Source organism: Leucopleurus acutus (genome assembly GCF_964270905.1).
Source record: "Leucopleurus acutus genome assembly, chromosome: 2".
NCBI lineage: Eukaryota > Metazoa > Chordata > Mammalia > Artiodactyla > Delphinidae > Leucopleurus > Leucopleurus acutus.
This window is the reverse complement of record NC_139143.1, coordinates 175,860,249-175,875,134: the sequence shown is the minus strand read 5'-3', so window position 1 is coordinate 175,875,134 and position 14,886 is coordinate 175,860,249. Positions and strand designations below refer to the sequence as shown.

The 14,886-nt window shown below is 52.6% G+C and overlaps 1 protein-coding gene across 4 annotated transcripts in view; it reads left to right on the top strand.

Annotated features, from left to right (window-relative positions):
• The window catches only part of EPHB2 (EPH receptor B2), a gene marked incomplete at both ends in the record, with an annotated part of 186,656 nt that extends 172,329 nt beyond the window's left edge, over window positions 1-14,327 (top strand). The window contains 9 exons of one of the 4 annotated variants that reach the window (XM_082833330.1): window positions 220-284; window positions 7,526-7,648; window positions 8,238-8,485; window positions 9,450-9,665; window positions 10,436-10,585; window positions 11,641-11,834; window positions 13,257-13,412; window positions 13,963-14,065; window positions 14,157-14,327. In XM_082833330.1, the coding sequence (XP_082689456.1) occupies window positions 220-284; window positions 7,526-7,648; window positions 8,238-8,485; window positions 9,450-9,665; window positions 10,436-10,585; window positions 11,641-11,834; window positions 13,257-13,412; window positions 13,963-14,065; window positions 14,157-14,327 (1,426 nt within the window). Of the gene's footprint in view, window positions 1-216; window positions 285-7,525; window positions 7,649-8,237; window positions 8,486-9,449; window positions 9,666-10,435; window positions 10,586-11,640; window positions 11,835-13,256; window positions 13,413-13,962; window positions 14,072-14,156 lie in introns of those variants that run through there. The other 3 variants (XM_082833332.1, XM_082833331.1, XM_082833333.1) reach the window with 3 other exon arrangements.
• Window positions 14,328-14,886: the final 559 nt, after the last annotated feature.

The following is a 14,886-nucleotide window of genomic DNA, read 5'->3' as shown; positions in this document are numbered from 1 at the left end:
GGGACAGGGGAAATCGTGAGCCTGGACTTGAAGGAGGAGAGGTGGCAAGAGCTGAGTGGGACCAGGGTGGGTGAGGCTGCTCGGCCAGGGACCAGCAGGGTGTCCTCTGGCAAGGGGGCGGTTTCAAGGGCCTGCCCACCCTCTCCCTATCACCTACTGTGGCTCCCAACTCCCCGGGTGCCTCCAGGTGGCTCCAGCCCTTTGCTCTTGTTCCAGAAGACGGGGGTTTGAGCGCGCTGACTCGGAGTACACGGACAAGCTGCAGCACTACACCAGTGGCCACAGTATGTATACCCAGCAGGGCCAGCACCCCAGGCCCTCACTGCCAGTGCCCAGCAACCTGTCCAGCCTTCTATCACTGCCTCCACCCTTGCTGCGGTCAGACCGATGCCCAGCGGTTCCCCGAACGAACGTGCACATGCCACTCCCTCTGCCTGAAGCACTCCCCCTTCTCTTTACCTGGGTCCCTCCCTCTCCCTCAGGCCTCATCAGATACAGACCCCTCTGAGAAGCCTTCCCTGACCCCACCCTGGAGTTAGGGCCCTCGTCTGTGCTTACACCGTGTCCCCCTACCTGGCTGCGCGGTAACGGCCGCTTCCTTTCTCCCCGCCATTACGCTGGGGGCACATGGGGACCTGAAATTGTCTGACACTCACCACTGCTTCCCCAGCGCCAGCTGGCGGCCCCGCACACAGCAGGCACTGGGCACAGCCTTGCAGAATAAACACAGGAGTTGAGTGAGATGGTGAGAAGCCCAGGCTCTGGCCTGGGAGGGGAGAGAAGGGAGGCAGGAGGCCCCCTGCTGTGCCTGCTCAGTGCCTCCATTTCCTGCTCCCTCCCACCCCACCTTCAGCCAGGTCTGGGGGCACGTGAGCCACACACTCCCAGAGCAGATGCCCCTCCTGGGGAGCGGATCAGAGAGAAGAGCAGAGCAGAGATTCCTCTCCGTCTGACCCTGGCAGAACCAACAACCTGTGCAGGGAGGGGACATGTGGGTCCTCGCTTCGGTTCACTCAGCAAACAGGAATTCCAAATGGGCTCAGTGGGGTACCGCAGGGCTCCTCAGTTGGCCACCAAGTAAGGGGGGTCATCAGCACATCGCTTCATTTGTCACATATTTGTTGTGGCCCATGATGTATGTCAGGCCCTGCTCTAGGTGCTGGGGATATACTAGTAAACAAACCAAATATCCCTGCCCTGGTGGAACTTATGTCCTAGTGGGAGGCACAGGGGATTTTTTAAAACACATGCAATAAACGAGTAAAGCGTATGGTATATCAGAAGATGAAAAGTGCCCTGGGAAAAAAAGCAAAGTAGAACAGGGTGATTGGGAGCTGCAGGGGTCAGCGCTTCATTTTTAAATAGGGGAGAAGGGGTGGGCCTCAGCGAGAGGGCTTCCTCTGAACAAAGGTGCAGAGGAGCTGGGGGAGCGAACTGTGTAGAACCTGAGGGAAGAGCATCCCAGGCAGAGGGAATAGCCAGTGCAAAAGCCCTGAGGCTGGAACGTGTCTGGCAGGTTCAGAAACAGCCAGGAAGCTAGCGTGACTGGAGCAGAGTGAGGGGGCAGGAGCAGGAGGTATGAGGGGCCATGACATGTAGATTCTTATCAACCATTGAAGGACCTTGGTTTTCATTCTGAGTGAAATGAGAAGCCTCTGGAAGGGTCTGAGCAAAAGACTGATGTGCTCTGAGTTACAGTTTTCACAGGATTTCTCTGGCTGCCATGTGGAGAAAGGACTGAAGGGGCTGGGCTGTGCCAGGCAAGGACAGAACAGGGGCCATGAGGTGGCTGCTGGGATAATCCAGAGAAGATATGATGGTGGCTGGACCAGGGTGGCAACGGGGGAGGTGGTGGGAAGGGGTTGGATTCTGACACACTTTGAGAGTAGAGCCGCCAGATTTGCTGCAGGATTGGATACAGGGTACGCAAGAAAGAGCAAAGCCAAGGAGTTCTAGATACTAAGCCTCTGGGTAAGACTTAACTTGAAGTAAAAGTTCCTGGGCTTAAAAGTCATTTTAGACATACATGTAAAAATAATTAAACCATTAACATTTCCAGAAGACAATTTAGGTAACTATTTAACTGATAGGTGGATGGAGAAGCACCTTCTAAGCACAAAAGCAATGGAAGGACCATAAGACAAAGGTGGGCAAATTTAACTACACAGAAATAAAAAGCCACCTGTATGTTAAAAATAAAATTCAAGGGCTTCCCTGGTGGCGCAGTGGTTGGGAGTCCGCCTGCCGATGCAGGGGACACAGGTTCGTGCCCCGGTCCGGGAAGATTCCACATGCCGCGGAGCGGCTGGGCCCGTGAGCCGTGGCCGCTGAGGCTGCGCGTCCGGAGCCTGTGCTCCGCAACGGGAGAGGCCACAACAGTGAGAGGCCCGCGTACCGCAAAAAAAAATAATAATAATAAAATAAAATAAAATTCATAAATTCCATCACCCCATCCTACTCCCCAAGTAATAAAATCATGATCGTAGATGTAGCTTAAACGTATTGTGTTCTTTGTGCCAAGAACTCTTTTAATGCTTAACGTGTGTTTATTCATTTAATCCTGATAATTTCCCACTTTGAGTATGAGGAAACCAGGACACAGAGAGGTCCCACAGCTGTGCAAGGCAAAAACTAGGGTACAAACCCAGGGTGTCTGGCTCCAGAGCACACACACTTAGCCACGCTGTGCTACCTACACCCTTCTGAGCTAGAATAAGACAGGCTCACATGCTCCGTCACCTGGAACCATTTGGGAGCATCACTATGTAGAGGGTGAGTCAGTAACAAGGAAACAGGTGACAGCAGGGATTTGTTTTCAAAATAGACCCCAGAATAGAACGTGTTGTTCACAGATCAACACATTCTCAAGCTCAAGCTCCTACGCCCTGCATCTGAGCAGGATTTTGTTTTTTTTTTTTTCTCAAAGCCCTGCCAGCCCTGTGATCGCATATCCACCAGCAACCCTCTGTGGCTGGGACAGAGGAGGAAGCTGAGGCCCGGGTATGTGTGTGATGGCTCCAAGTCACCCTCATGGGCTCATGTTTTCCATCGTTCAGCAGGTGCTGAATGAGTACCGAGGGCTGTGGTGCCTGGATGTGGAACCAAGGGGACTCACCTGGTTTCTCAGCCATACTCTGCTACTGGCCAGCTAGGTGACCTTGGGGAAGCCGTCAAACCTCTGAGCCTTGGCATCTTTATATGGGAAGCAGTAGGAATGATACTTTCACAGAGTTATGAGGATTAAAGGATTTAATGGATATTAACGCGCTTTGTAATAATAATATTTAACAATAGCCAACTCTTCATGGTAACAGTTAACAATTATTCAGTGCTTTCTATTTGCCAAATACTGTACAAAGCCCTTTAAAAAGATTCTCATTTAATCTTTGCAGCCCCCTTACAAGGTAGGGGATTTGTTTATTTATTATCTCCATTTTGTAGATGAAAGAAGTGAGGCACAGAGAGGTTAAGTAACTTGTCAAAGTTCACACAGCCAGGTCAATACAGTGGTTGATCTTGAATTCAAACCCATAAAGCAGCTTATTTGTGACCATTATTACTGGCAGATCCAGAATCCAAATCCAGGTCTCTGGATGCCTGGGTCCTCCTTCCCTCATCCTGAATTTCCCATGTGGGTTCAGGATGGCAGTTGGTGACCCTGACAGTCATAAATCATCCAAGAGTCCAATATTTTCTGAAGACTCTTGCCTGCAGGGGTCCTCATCCAACTTCAGTTCAACAGATGCCCCTCCCGGGAGCCAGACCTTGTGCAAGGCTCTGGCCACAAGGAGCTCACATTCTATCCCAAGACACAGGCTGGAGAAGCACCCAGAATAAACTGGTAGCCTGGCAGCTGTAAGTGTAGATTTTGCAGCCTGGATTCAAACAACACTTCTGTCATTTATTAGCTGTGTCCATGTCCCCTTGGACAGGTCATTTAACATTTCTTATACCACAGTTTCTTCATCAAAAATGGGAAGGATAATATTATGTTGGACCAAATGAAATTGCCATTTCTGTAGGTCAGAAGCAATCGAATATTGACAGTTCCATAGAGCTCAGCTTAATAATACTATTTACCTGGGAAGATTGTTAGGGAGGATTAATTGGGTCGATGCCTATAAAGTACCTAGAAAAGGGTCTCGTGTGTGGTAAATCCATGCTAAACTGTGAGCCAATAGTGTTATTAATTTTGGTGAGGCGAAACCAAAGGGTCACCAAAGCAGGGATGGCTGTGCTCAGAGCCGTACATTCAAAAGCGTTTATTAAGCACCTACTTTATACCACCTTCACATATACTCCAGAGGAAACATTCTAGAGCAAGAGCTCACAACTTGGGGTTCACAGACTCCTAGAGCTTCCAGGGCATGTGAACGTTCCAGAATTATATGCTGACTGTGGGCATGTGCACATACACGTGAATACTTTGCCAACAAGCAGATTCATAGCTTTCATCAGGCACTCATGACCCCAAACAGGTGGAGAGAGAAAACCAGCATTACCAATGAGTAATGCTGTTATTCTTCCAGCACCCTCTATGTGCCAGGCCCTGGGATTTAGCGAGAATGAGATAGACATGGCTTCTGTCCCTCTGGGGGAGGGAGGGCAAAGCAAGCACTCGCGCAGGCAGGAGAGTGTTCCAGAAAGGGGTGGCAGGAGGCTGTGGGCCTGTGAATCTGGGAGCCCTGATACAAGGTAGAAAAGCCATACAGACATCCGGGGGAGTGGGTGTGGAGACAGGGCAGCAGGAGCCTGAGGAGAAGGCATTGGCCTCCAATGAAGGGATCCAGGCAGGCTTCACAAGGGAGGTGGCATTTGATCTGGACACAAAGGAGGAAAAGGGTGTTCCAGGTTGAGAGAACCACATGAGCAAAAGCATGGAGGCAAGCAATTATGAGGTGTGTCTGGGACCTCTGGGTAAATAATTCCTTGTGCTGGCATATAGAGGAACAAGGGAGCTGTAAGTGGAGCCCCTCATGGAGCACTTGGAATGCCAGGTGAAGGCATGCACCTCTGTCCTGTCAGGGATAGAGAGCCCTCCTGACTAGCACTCCTGACCAAGGCTTGGGACGGCATCTGATTGGTTGGCAGCGCCCAACTGGGCTTTGAGCTCCTGCCGTGCTTCTCCTTAGCTCCCTGAGCTGACCCATTCCTGTCCTTCCTCCCCAGCTGGCCCGGCAGGAAGGGCTTCTCCCAGTTCTATTGGGAGGGAGACTGAAAGTCAGTCGCCAAGAACCACAGGCCAGACACAGAGTCTGGGCAAAAAAGAGAGCATCTCCGGGGAGCTGATGCACCCTCTCTGAGGAGGGCTGACTTGGGGAAGGAGTCACAGCTGAGTCCTCCAGGAGGAGGACGCATGGACCAGATCTGGGTGGATTTCCTCCAGAGGCAGTGAGCATGGTGATTAAGAGCCCCGGCCCTCAGCTCAATTCTGACAGACCTGGGTTCAAATCCTGGCTGTGTGGCCTTGGGCAGATTACTTGGCCTCTCTGAGCTGCAGTTTTCTGACACGTAAAATGAGAATAATGATCCCTTCCTCCAAGAGTTGATGGGTGGAGAAGATGAGATTACGCATGTAAAGAGCCTGGCACAGTGTCGGGCACAGACAAACAGCTAAGAAAGTGGAAGCTGGTATTATTCTTCTTCTATCTCTATCATCTGGATTCTGTCGTCTGACACTCAGTGTCTGTTATGTGCAGAGCATTATGCAGTATGCCAGGGAGAAAGGAATGAGAAAAAAAACATGCACCCATCCCCCTCTTCCCAGGCTCCCACAGCCTAAGATGGTGGTTCTTAACTTCTTTAGGGTCTCAGACTCCTCTGAGTCTGCTAAAAGTTTTGGATCCTATGGCCGGAGAAACACAAATATGCATATGTGTGTATATAAAATTATAAGACAGAAAAATCCAGAAAAAAAATCTATACTCAGGGATAGATTTTTGGAGAACTTTTACTTTCAACAATATATATTTACGTAAATTTTAAACTATTTACAAGGAGCATAAATTACTTTTCTAATTCAAAGAGACAATAATAATAAATGCATTCCATTTCAGCAGCTCCACCAAACCCATCCTGGGACTGCCAAGTGGTTCACAGACCCAAATTAAGAAAACCCTGACCTAAAGGGCTAGACAGACACCCACACAAATAATCCAAAATGAGAATAATGTATTAGAGCAGCGGTTGGCAAGCTTTTCTGTAAAGGGTCAGACAGTAAATATTTTAGGCTCTGCAGGCCTTATGGTCTCTGTTGTAACTGCTCAACTCAGCCACTGTAGCGTGAAAGCAGCCACAGGCAAAGGAATGTGTGTGGCTGTGTTCCAATAAAACTTTATTTATGATACTTTATTACAAAATGGGCAGTGGGCCATTTTGCCAACCCCTGTGTTAGAGGTTCCAGCTCTTGGAATACTGGAATGTCTGAATTAGAGGCTGAGAGTGGTCAACTAACATGTCCAAGATCATGCAACTGAGCAGGGCTGTGGCCTCACTCACCAACCAGCCAAGCCTTGCTACGGCCCAGGACTTCACCTCCCAACTCCCAGAGCTGCTGCCTCCAAAGTCACAACTCCTGAAGCCGTGGGAGAATGTGGGCAGGGAGCTGGGGAACCAGAGGGAGGCCCAGGCTGGGTGAGGGCCAGATGGTCTGGGAAGTGGAAGACTAGTTATCTGGGAGGGGGAATGAGGGATAGATCATCTTTCCCTTCCTTCAAAGCATTTTGCTGACTCAGTGCTGGGGTCAGAATTGGGTCTTTAGCATCCAAGTTACAGTCTTCCCTTCTGCATCAAAAAGTAAAAATCCACATCAGATCAGGAATCAACTTCATTTGCCCCATGGCCAGCCTCACACTGATCACCAGGGAATTTGAGATCCAGAAAGGTTTAAGACTTGGCTGGCGGGGGGACCTGGGAAGTGGGCCCAGGAGCCATGGGTACTCAGACCCTTGTGAGGCAGCCGTTCCAGTGCCTGGGAGGGCTAAGGCAGCCAGGAAGTCTCCTGAGGGGAGAGGAGGCTTGAATGAGGCCTTGAAAGGCAGGGAGATCTCCTTAGCAGAAGCCCAAGAACATGGTCTGTTGCCTGCTCTTTCTATATTTTTGTTCCAATTCTCTCTCTTCCTTCTTGACTTCCTCTTCCTTTGCTTTGCACCCCCTGATTGTCTATCACAAGAGTGATAAGCCTATCTATCCTTCCATGCCCACACTCATAACAGACATTGTTAATCAATCTTGACCATCTTTTAGCTGCTCCAGGAAGCCATTATTAATCAATTAGAGTTGGAACAAAAACTAGAACCTATTTGCTATCCCTGCTGACCTCTCTGTTCCCCTCACCCTTCTACTCAGCTCAGTGCCCATCTGCTCACTGAGACCCAGAGAGGTCAAGTGAAATGCAGGGGCTTGCCCCATTCATACAGGGGCCACATGGGAGTGTACTTCCCTCCACCGAGGGACTGGCTCTCACTTTTCTATCTGTCCACATCTTGTGTCTGCGCACATGACTGAGCCTGGTCTTCTGTCCCAGTGACCCCAGGCATGAAGATCTACATCGACCCTTTCACCTACGAGGACCCCAATGAGGCAGTGCGGGAGTTTGCCAAGGAAATTGACATCTCCTGTGTCAAAATTGAGCAGGTGATCGGAGCAGGTAGGTGACTGGTACCCTCTCAGGTACCATGGCCTCAGCCACGGGTCAGGGGACCACCCCAGTGTGTACTCCAGGGATAGAGGGCAGGATGTGGGGCAGAAGCCTCAGAAGACCCTCCAAGGCCTGAAGGCTCAGAATACCCAAGGTGGAAGGGCCCTCAAAGTTTGCCCAGTAAAACTACTTCATCACCAGATGAGGAAACAGGACTGGGAAGGAACTTGCACATCACATCAGAGATTGAGCTAAGTCTGGAACCCAGGTCTCTGGACTTAGTCTAGTGCTTTGTCCTTCCCACCATTCATCCCAGGTCCCTCGCTCCATCTCCCCAGGTTCCCCTACATCCTAACCCCACACCCAGCCAAATATCACAGGACGGCCATGAAAGGTTTCCTCTTACTCCCAAAGGTGGCTGAGACTCTTCTGGGCCCTTGCATTCTATAAAGGGGTTCTGTGTCTGGGAGGATGAGCTGACCACTGAGGAGGAAAAGCTCCTGCAGGTCCCAGGAGCAGAGGTTACAGGGAACAGGGAGGGAGGTGGTACTTCCACCTGGTACGTGACATCCTGCCTCTTTTGGTGTGTCTGTCCCAGGGGAGTTTGGTGAGGTTTGCAGCGGCCACCTGAAGCTTCCAGGCAAGAGAGAGATCTTTGTAGCCATCAAGACGCTCAAGTCGGGCTATACTGAGAAGCAGCGCCGGGACTTCCTGAGCGAGGCCTCCATCATGGGCCAGTTCGACCACCCCAACGTCATCCACCTGGAGGGTGTTGTCACCAAGAGCACACCTGTGATGATCATCACTGAGTTTATGGAGAATGGCTCCCTGGACTCCTTCCTCCGGGTAAGGGAAGCCAAGAATGGCGGGGCAGGAAAAGGAGTAGTAGACATAGCTTTATACTGTCAGAGCCTGAAAGGGTCTTGGCAAGATCTAGGGCAAGAATAGCTTGCTTGCTGCCACTTTCCATTGCTTTACCCATGCCAGGCATTGCTAATAAATCCCAGACTCTGTCCCACTAAACCCAGAAGCAATCTCAGAGTCCATCTCAATCCAGGAATTCCTCAATCCGGGAAACCAGAGCAAGTTGATCAGAGTTGGCATACAACCTGAAATCTGTTCCCTCCAAGCTCTTAGCCAGCCTTCTCACTATGCACAAGAGAAAACTGAGGCTCTAAGAGAAGTAGAGTTTGCCCAGTGTCACCCAGAGGGTCGAGATGAGAGCCAGGACTGGAGCAAGGTTTCTTGACCCTGAGTCCAGAGTTTTTACCAGATTTGGATTTTCCCAGAGCTGTACAGGGAGAGAGTTCAGAGCACAAGGCCAACAGAGGAAAGTTTCTAGGCCCCCCAAGAGATCACAGTCAACCAGCTAGACAAAGAGCACTGACTAGGAATCAGAAGTATGCCATCAGACTAGGTGCTATTTAATAAATATTTATTAAGCACCTAGTACGTGCTAGGCACCTTCCATGCGCCTTCTTGTTGAACTCTGACAGCCCTAGAAGGTGGGTGTTAGTTATCCCCATTTAACACACAGATGACGAAACTGAGACTCAGAGAGGTTAGGTCACATGTCCAAGGTTGCACAGCCAGCAAGGGGCAGAGCCAGAGTCAAACCAGCTCCAGAGTCCATGTTCTCTCCACCACCCTGAAACTGGCTTCTCTGAGGTCTCTGAGCATCTGAGTCCTTCCCACCGAGAGCCCAGGCCAGGGCAGCAGGGTCCTGCTCCGGTTTCCCATTCTGAGAATGCTCCAGAGATCTGACTCATGCCCTTCCATTTACTCCGTGTTTCCTCCACTTCTCCCGAAGCAAAATGATGGGCAGTTCACAGTCATCCAGCTGGTGGGCATGCTGCGGGGCATCGCGGCCGGCATGAAGTACCTGGCAGACATGAACTACGTCCACCGCGACCTGGCTGCCCGCAACATCCTGGTCAACAGCAACCTGGTCTGCAAGGTGTCTGACTTTGGGCTCTCACGCTTTCTGGAGGACGATACCTCGGACCCCACCTACACCAGCGCCCTGGTAAGATGGAGGCAGGGAACAGTGGAGCCACAGGGCCAGGGAGGAGGACGAATATCCGTCTCTCCCCGCAATACGTTTTCACCAACACTTGCTCATGCCGAGCGCTGTGCTGGGCCCTGGAGACGCAGAGACATAAACCATGTCTTCTGCCCTCTTGGAGCTCACAGACTGGTGGACACAGATATGCAAGGCACCAGAGAGTGACGGGGCTGTGAGTTAGACACCAGCCTTGGGAGGCAGAGGAAGGCTTGCCAAGAAGGAGTGATAGCTGAGCTGAAAGCCAGGTGCCAGTAAACGTTTGTCAGATGCCGTATTCTCATGGGGAGCTGTGACTGAAACACAGGCTGTCGGGGAAATTGGTGGGCACCCATGCCGGAGAAGTCGGCAGGGCCAGATCGTGGAGACTCTTGACTGCCCCAGCTCAGGACTCTCTCCCGAAAGCTGTTGGGGTTGTTGAAGAGTTTTAAACAGAAAGGAATAAGACACAATCCCTAGCCTCAGAGGTGGTTCAGATGGGACTTAGGGAAAGATTTGCAGAGGGACCTCAAGGACGAGAAGGAGGTTACCAGATGGCAGAGTGGGAAAAGGCACTTCATGCGGGGGGAAGGCACGTGCAAACGCCTGGAGGCCCAGAGCAGCGAGGTGGGTCTGGGGAACAGTAAGATGCTTCGTGTGATTGTGCAGCACAGGGCACAGGCTGGGGAGCTTTGCGAGCAGAGGGCATGAGGGTAAGCCTCCCACCCATTAACCCTCCTCATTCTGTTCCCCAGGGTGGGAAGATCCCCATCCGCTGGACGGCCCCAGAAGCCATCCAGTACCGGAAGTTCACCTCGGCCAGTGACGTCTGGAGCTATGGTATCGTCATGTGGGAGGTGATGTCCTATGGGGAGCGACCCTACTGGGACATGACCAACCAGGACGTAAGTCTCCAAGGGGATGGGCAGAGCCTCTCTGGCCAGCCAGACAGGAGGGGAAGATCCAGAACTTCTGGCCTTTTGCGTGTCTCTCAGGGGGGTGGGAACAAGGTCTCTGAGATCCCAGCCCGATGTTGGTTGATTCAAACGTCTGCACGGGACCCTGGACTCTCCAGGGGACTCAGGAGTAGGAAAGGCCTACCCATCCACAAACCAGCAAATCTTCAGAATGCTGTCACCTGTGGCCAACCCTGAATGAGCCCATATCTGCCCCTCAGGTGTTTACCACCCGTATGGGAGACAAGACAGTTATTCTGGGAACCAGATGTAGTTATCAGTTGCTACGTATGATCAGGTACTAAAGTGCAGGAGGCAGGTGTCCAGCCCTGTAGGTGTTGGAGCAAGGCCAGTGTGGGCAAGATGAGCCAGGAAGTCTTCACAGACAGGTGGGACTCACGCAGTAGTGGGACTTGGAGACGCGAGCGCTTCCAATGGAAAGAACAGCCTGTGCAAAGGCCCAGAAGTGGGATGATGAGGGGTCATGTCGGGGAGCATGGAGAGGAAAGTTGATCCGAAAGGTCGATGAGGTTCAATGATGGGGTGTTTGAAAATCGATCTGAGGAACTCTGATCTGCAGCAACGCCAGAACAGGGAATGCTTGAGCAGGGAAGGTACCCACAGTCAAGCTGGGGAAGATGAATTTGGCCCTGGGGGCAGGAGAATTTGGAGAGGTGTTTGGGCTCTTTTCCCTGACAGAAGAGCCAGGTGGGGTTGCCCACAGGAGGGTCAGCCCGGTAGACCCTGAGGCAGAGGGTATCTCAGGGTGCTGGGTGGGTGAGTGAGGGGAGCAGAACACCCAGCTGCGAGGCCAGACCGAGGCCACAGATGGTGGGAACCCAGGTGAGGCACATACTGGGGCTGCCTCCAGGAAGTGGAAGTAGTTGCCATGGCAACCAAGCAAGTCTGTCGTGCCATGTACTGGGGGCAAGACGGGCCAGGCCAGAGGGCAGATGCTCTTACCTCACCCAGCCAGCCCCACCCGGCCCCTGTGTTGTCCCCAGGTAATCAATGCCATAGAGCAGGACTATCGGCTGCCACCGCCCATGGACTGCCCAAGCGCGCTGCACCAGCTCATGCTGGACTGCTGGCAGAAGGACCGCAACCACCGGCCCAAGTTCGGCCAGATCGTCAACACGCTGGACAAGATGATCCGCAACCCTAACAGCCTCAAAGCCATGGCGCCCCTCTCTTCCGGGTACCGCCCCACCTGTCCCGCCCCTTTTCCCAGTTCTGCCCTGGCCCCACCCCCTCTGGTAAAGCTGAATTGGGATGGGGAAGGACAGCGCTAGTGTCTGTTGGAAAGATGACTACCTTGGGGTGCAGAGTGCAGGACACAGCCTATCCTGAGAAGGAGAAGGAAGCCCAGTCTGGTAGAGGAAGCATCTTTTAAAGCATGGTCGGAGAGGACAGCTTTTAAGAGAAATCGTCAGAATCTTGGTGAATAGATTTACTCCTCACTCAGTTTCCTCCTCCACACTTAAACCTGGACCCTCTGACTCGCATTTGCAACCTCCTCGACATGGCCAGGCTCACACACACATGCATGTACACATACAAATATAGTCCCGTACGTGTACGTAAACGTACAGCTGGGCACAAACGCTCATGCTTGTGCTCACACACAGTCTCACACACATGGAGACACCCATTCTCACACAGGTAGGCTCTCACACCTACACACATCCACAGGTCCCTGAGCACACACGTTCAGAAGTACATACTCACCACACAAACACATGCACGCACGCCCCACACTCGGGTTGCCATCCTTATATCAGAGAGACTGGCTCAGGAGGTGCACTAGCTCCAGTGATCCCGGAGCTTTCCTTCTCCCACTGGTCCCAGGGTGCCCTCCATCAGGTCTGCAGCCACAACTGCCTTGCCCGGGCAGCTTCAACAGGCCAGCCCTGGCCCTGCACACTCTTACACTTCAGGACTCTTGATCACACAAGGTTTCTGAGGGGCATCCGGCTAGATATCCTCGGGGTCCAGGGCTGGCTGTGGCCAGAGACTCTCTGGGCCCAAGTCTTTCACCTGCCGAGTTCTTAGGGCCAAGAGATCTTCGTGTTTGCCTCTGCCCATCCCTCCTCACCACGACCCTGCATCAGCCATTCCTGATTCTTCGGATAAAAATCACTCTGAGCTTTTAGCCTGAGGGTCACTTCACACCTCGCCTGCCAGGAAGTCATTCCCACTAGCCCCACCAGCTCTGTCTGGACTTTGGAGAGGCAGTCCACAAGATCAGCTTCCTGTACCACAACCATGGTAGAGAAGGACAGAATGGCATCAGGGGAGGAAACAGCAAATAATCAGCACAGTTAGTCCAGCTGAAATCCCTCCTCCTCAAAAGAAGAAGCATGGAGAAGCATGTCCCGCCTCACCACTGTGGTCCAGCCTCTCCGCAGTCCCTGTAGAGGCTTCCCTAGACTTTCCAGGTAACCCCAGCTTTGAGTCCTGCACACACTCACTCTCGCCTTCTCACACAGAAATGCTCACATACATACACACTCACCTGCGTTCACACACGTGGATGCCCATAGCCTGCAAGTGTAGTGCTTACCTTCACCCCCAGGTCAGCATGTGCCCTGACCGTCCCCATTGCCCACCCCACCCCCAGAATCAACCTGCCGCTGCTGGACCGCACGATCCCCGACTACACCAGCTTTAACACAGTGGACGAATGGCTGGAGGCCATCAAGATGGGGCAGTACAAGGAGAGCTTCGCCAATGCCGGCTTCACCTCCTTCGATGTCGTGTCGCAGATGATGATGGAGTAAGTGCCCAGCCGCTTCCACCCACTGCCATTAGCCCCCCTCCCCACCCATCCTGCCACACGGGGGGGCTCTGGAAAGTGAGGAATAGACAGTGTCCCAGCAGGGATATGGGGGACCAAGGGGCAAGACGGCCAACACGGACTCACATTCATATCAACACCCAGGTCTCCTGCCACCCACTGTCTGCGACCTTGGGCAAATCACAGAACCCTTCTTAGCCCCAGTTTTCTCTTCTGTAAACTGGGGAGTGGTAGGAAGATGAAAGGAGATATAAAGTGAATGACTGGGTACTTAGTAAATGCAGGTTCCCTTCTCCTCCCCCGAAGCAGAGGAGACACGTGCACCTAGGCACCCTGATTCCTAATCACGGGCTCCTCCCATCTCAACATTCACTCACTCCAGCTCCAGACGCCAACCCATTCCCCCAGGTCCTTCACCCCCTCCCTTGCCCTCTCCAGCAGAAAACCCCTGGAAAAGCCCAGGCAGCTCTACCTGGAAAGAGTCCCTCCACCCCCGCATTTCCCTAACACATGTGCTTCTCTCCCCAAGGGACATTCTCCGGGTTGGGGTCACCTTGGCTGGTCACCAGAAAAAAATCCTGAACAGTATCCAGGTGATGCGGGCACAGATGAACCAGATCCAGTCTGTGGAGGTTTGACGTTCACCTGCCTCGGCTCACCTCTTCCTCCAGGCCCCGCCCCCTCCGCCCCACATGCTGGCCCCCGGTTCTTCGTCCACCGCAGGGTCAGCCACCTGCCAGGAGGCCACGGGCAACAGGAAGAACCAAGCAGCGCTCCAGCCATGAGACGTCACCAAGAACAACACGTGCAACTTCAGATGATGGAAAAAAGGGAATGGGGACAAAAGAAAATAGATCCCGGGAGGGGGCGGGAAACACAAGGAATAGTTTTTAAAGAGGATTCTCATAAGGAAAGCGATCACTGTTCTTGGAGGAGAAAAAGGGCTTGGGAGATTCACGCAGTTTGTCCAATCGGAGATCAAAAGCAGTTTCTCTCCAACTCCCTCTGGGAAGGTGACCTGGCCGGAGCCAAGAAACACTTTCAGGAACACAAATGTGAAGGGGAGAGACAGGGGCCACACTTCTCTCCCGTCCCCGGGGCTGCTCTTCCAGGTCTCACTCAACAGCCATGCGCCAGGCGGATGAGCAGGCGATGGGCAACCAACCCCGGAGCCGCTCTTGGAAAATCCAGTCCCGCTGCCTCTGGGCAAACAGAAGAATTTTTCTGTCTCTGGAGAATATTCTAGAAACTCCAATGAAAGAGACTTGTTTCTCCTGTCAGCTCCCGGGGCTGAAAAGGGACTTTTGTCCTCCTGGGTCAGGGAGAACGGGGGGACGCCAGAAAGGTCAGCCTTCCTGAGGTTGACTATCCCCCTCCCCCCGGTCTGCAGCTCACGTCCACGTCATGCGCACGGCTCGGCGGCCATGGCCCAGCTGGGCACCCGCTCCTGCCG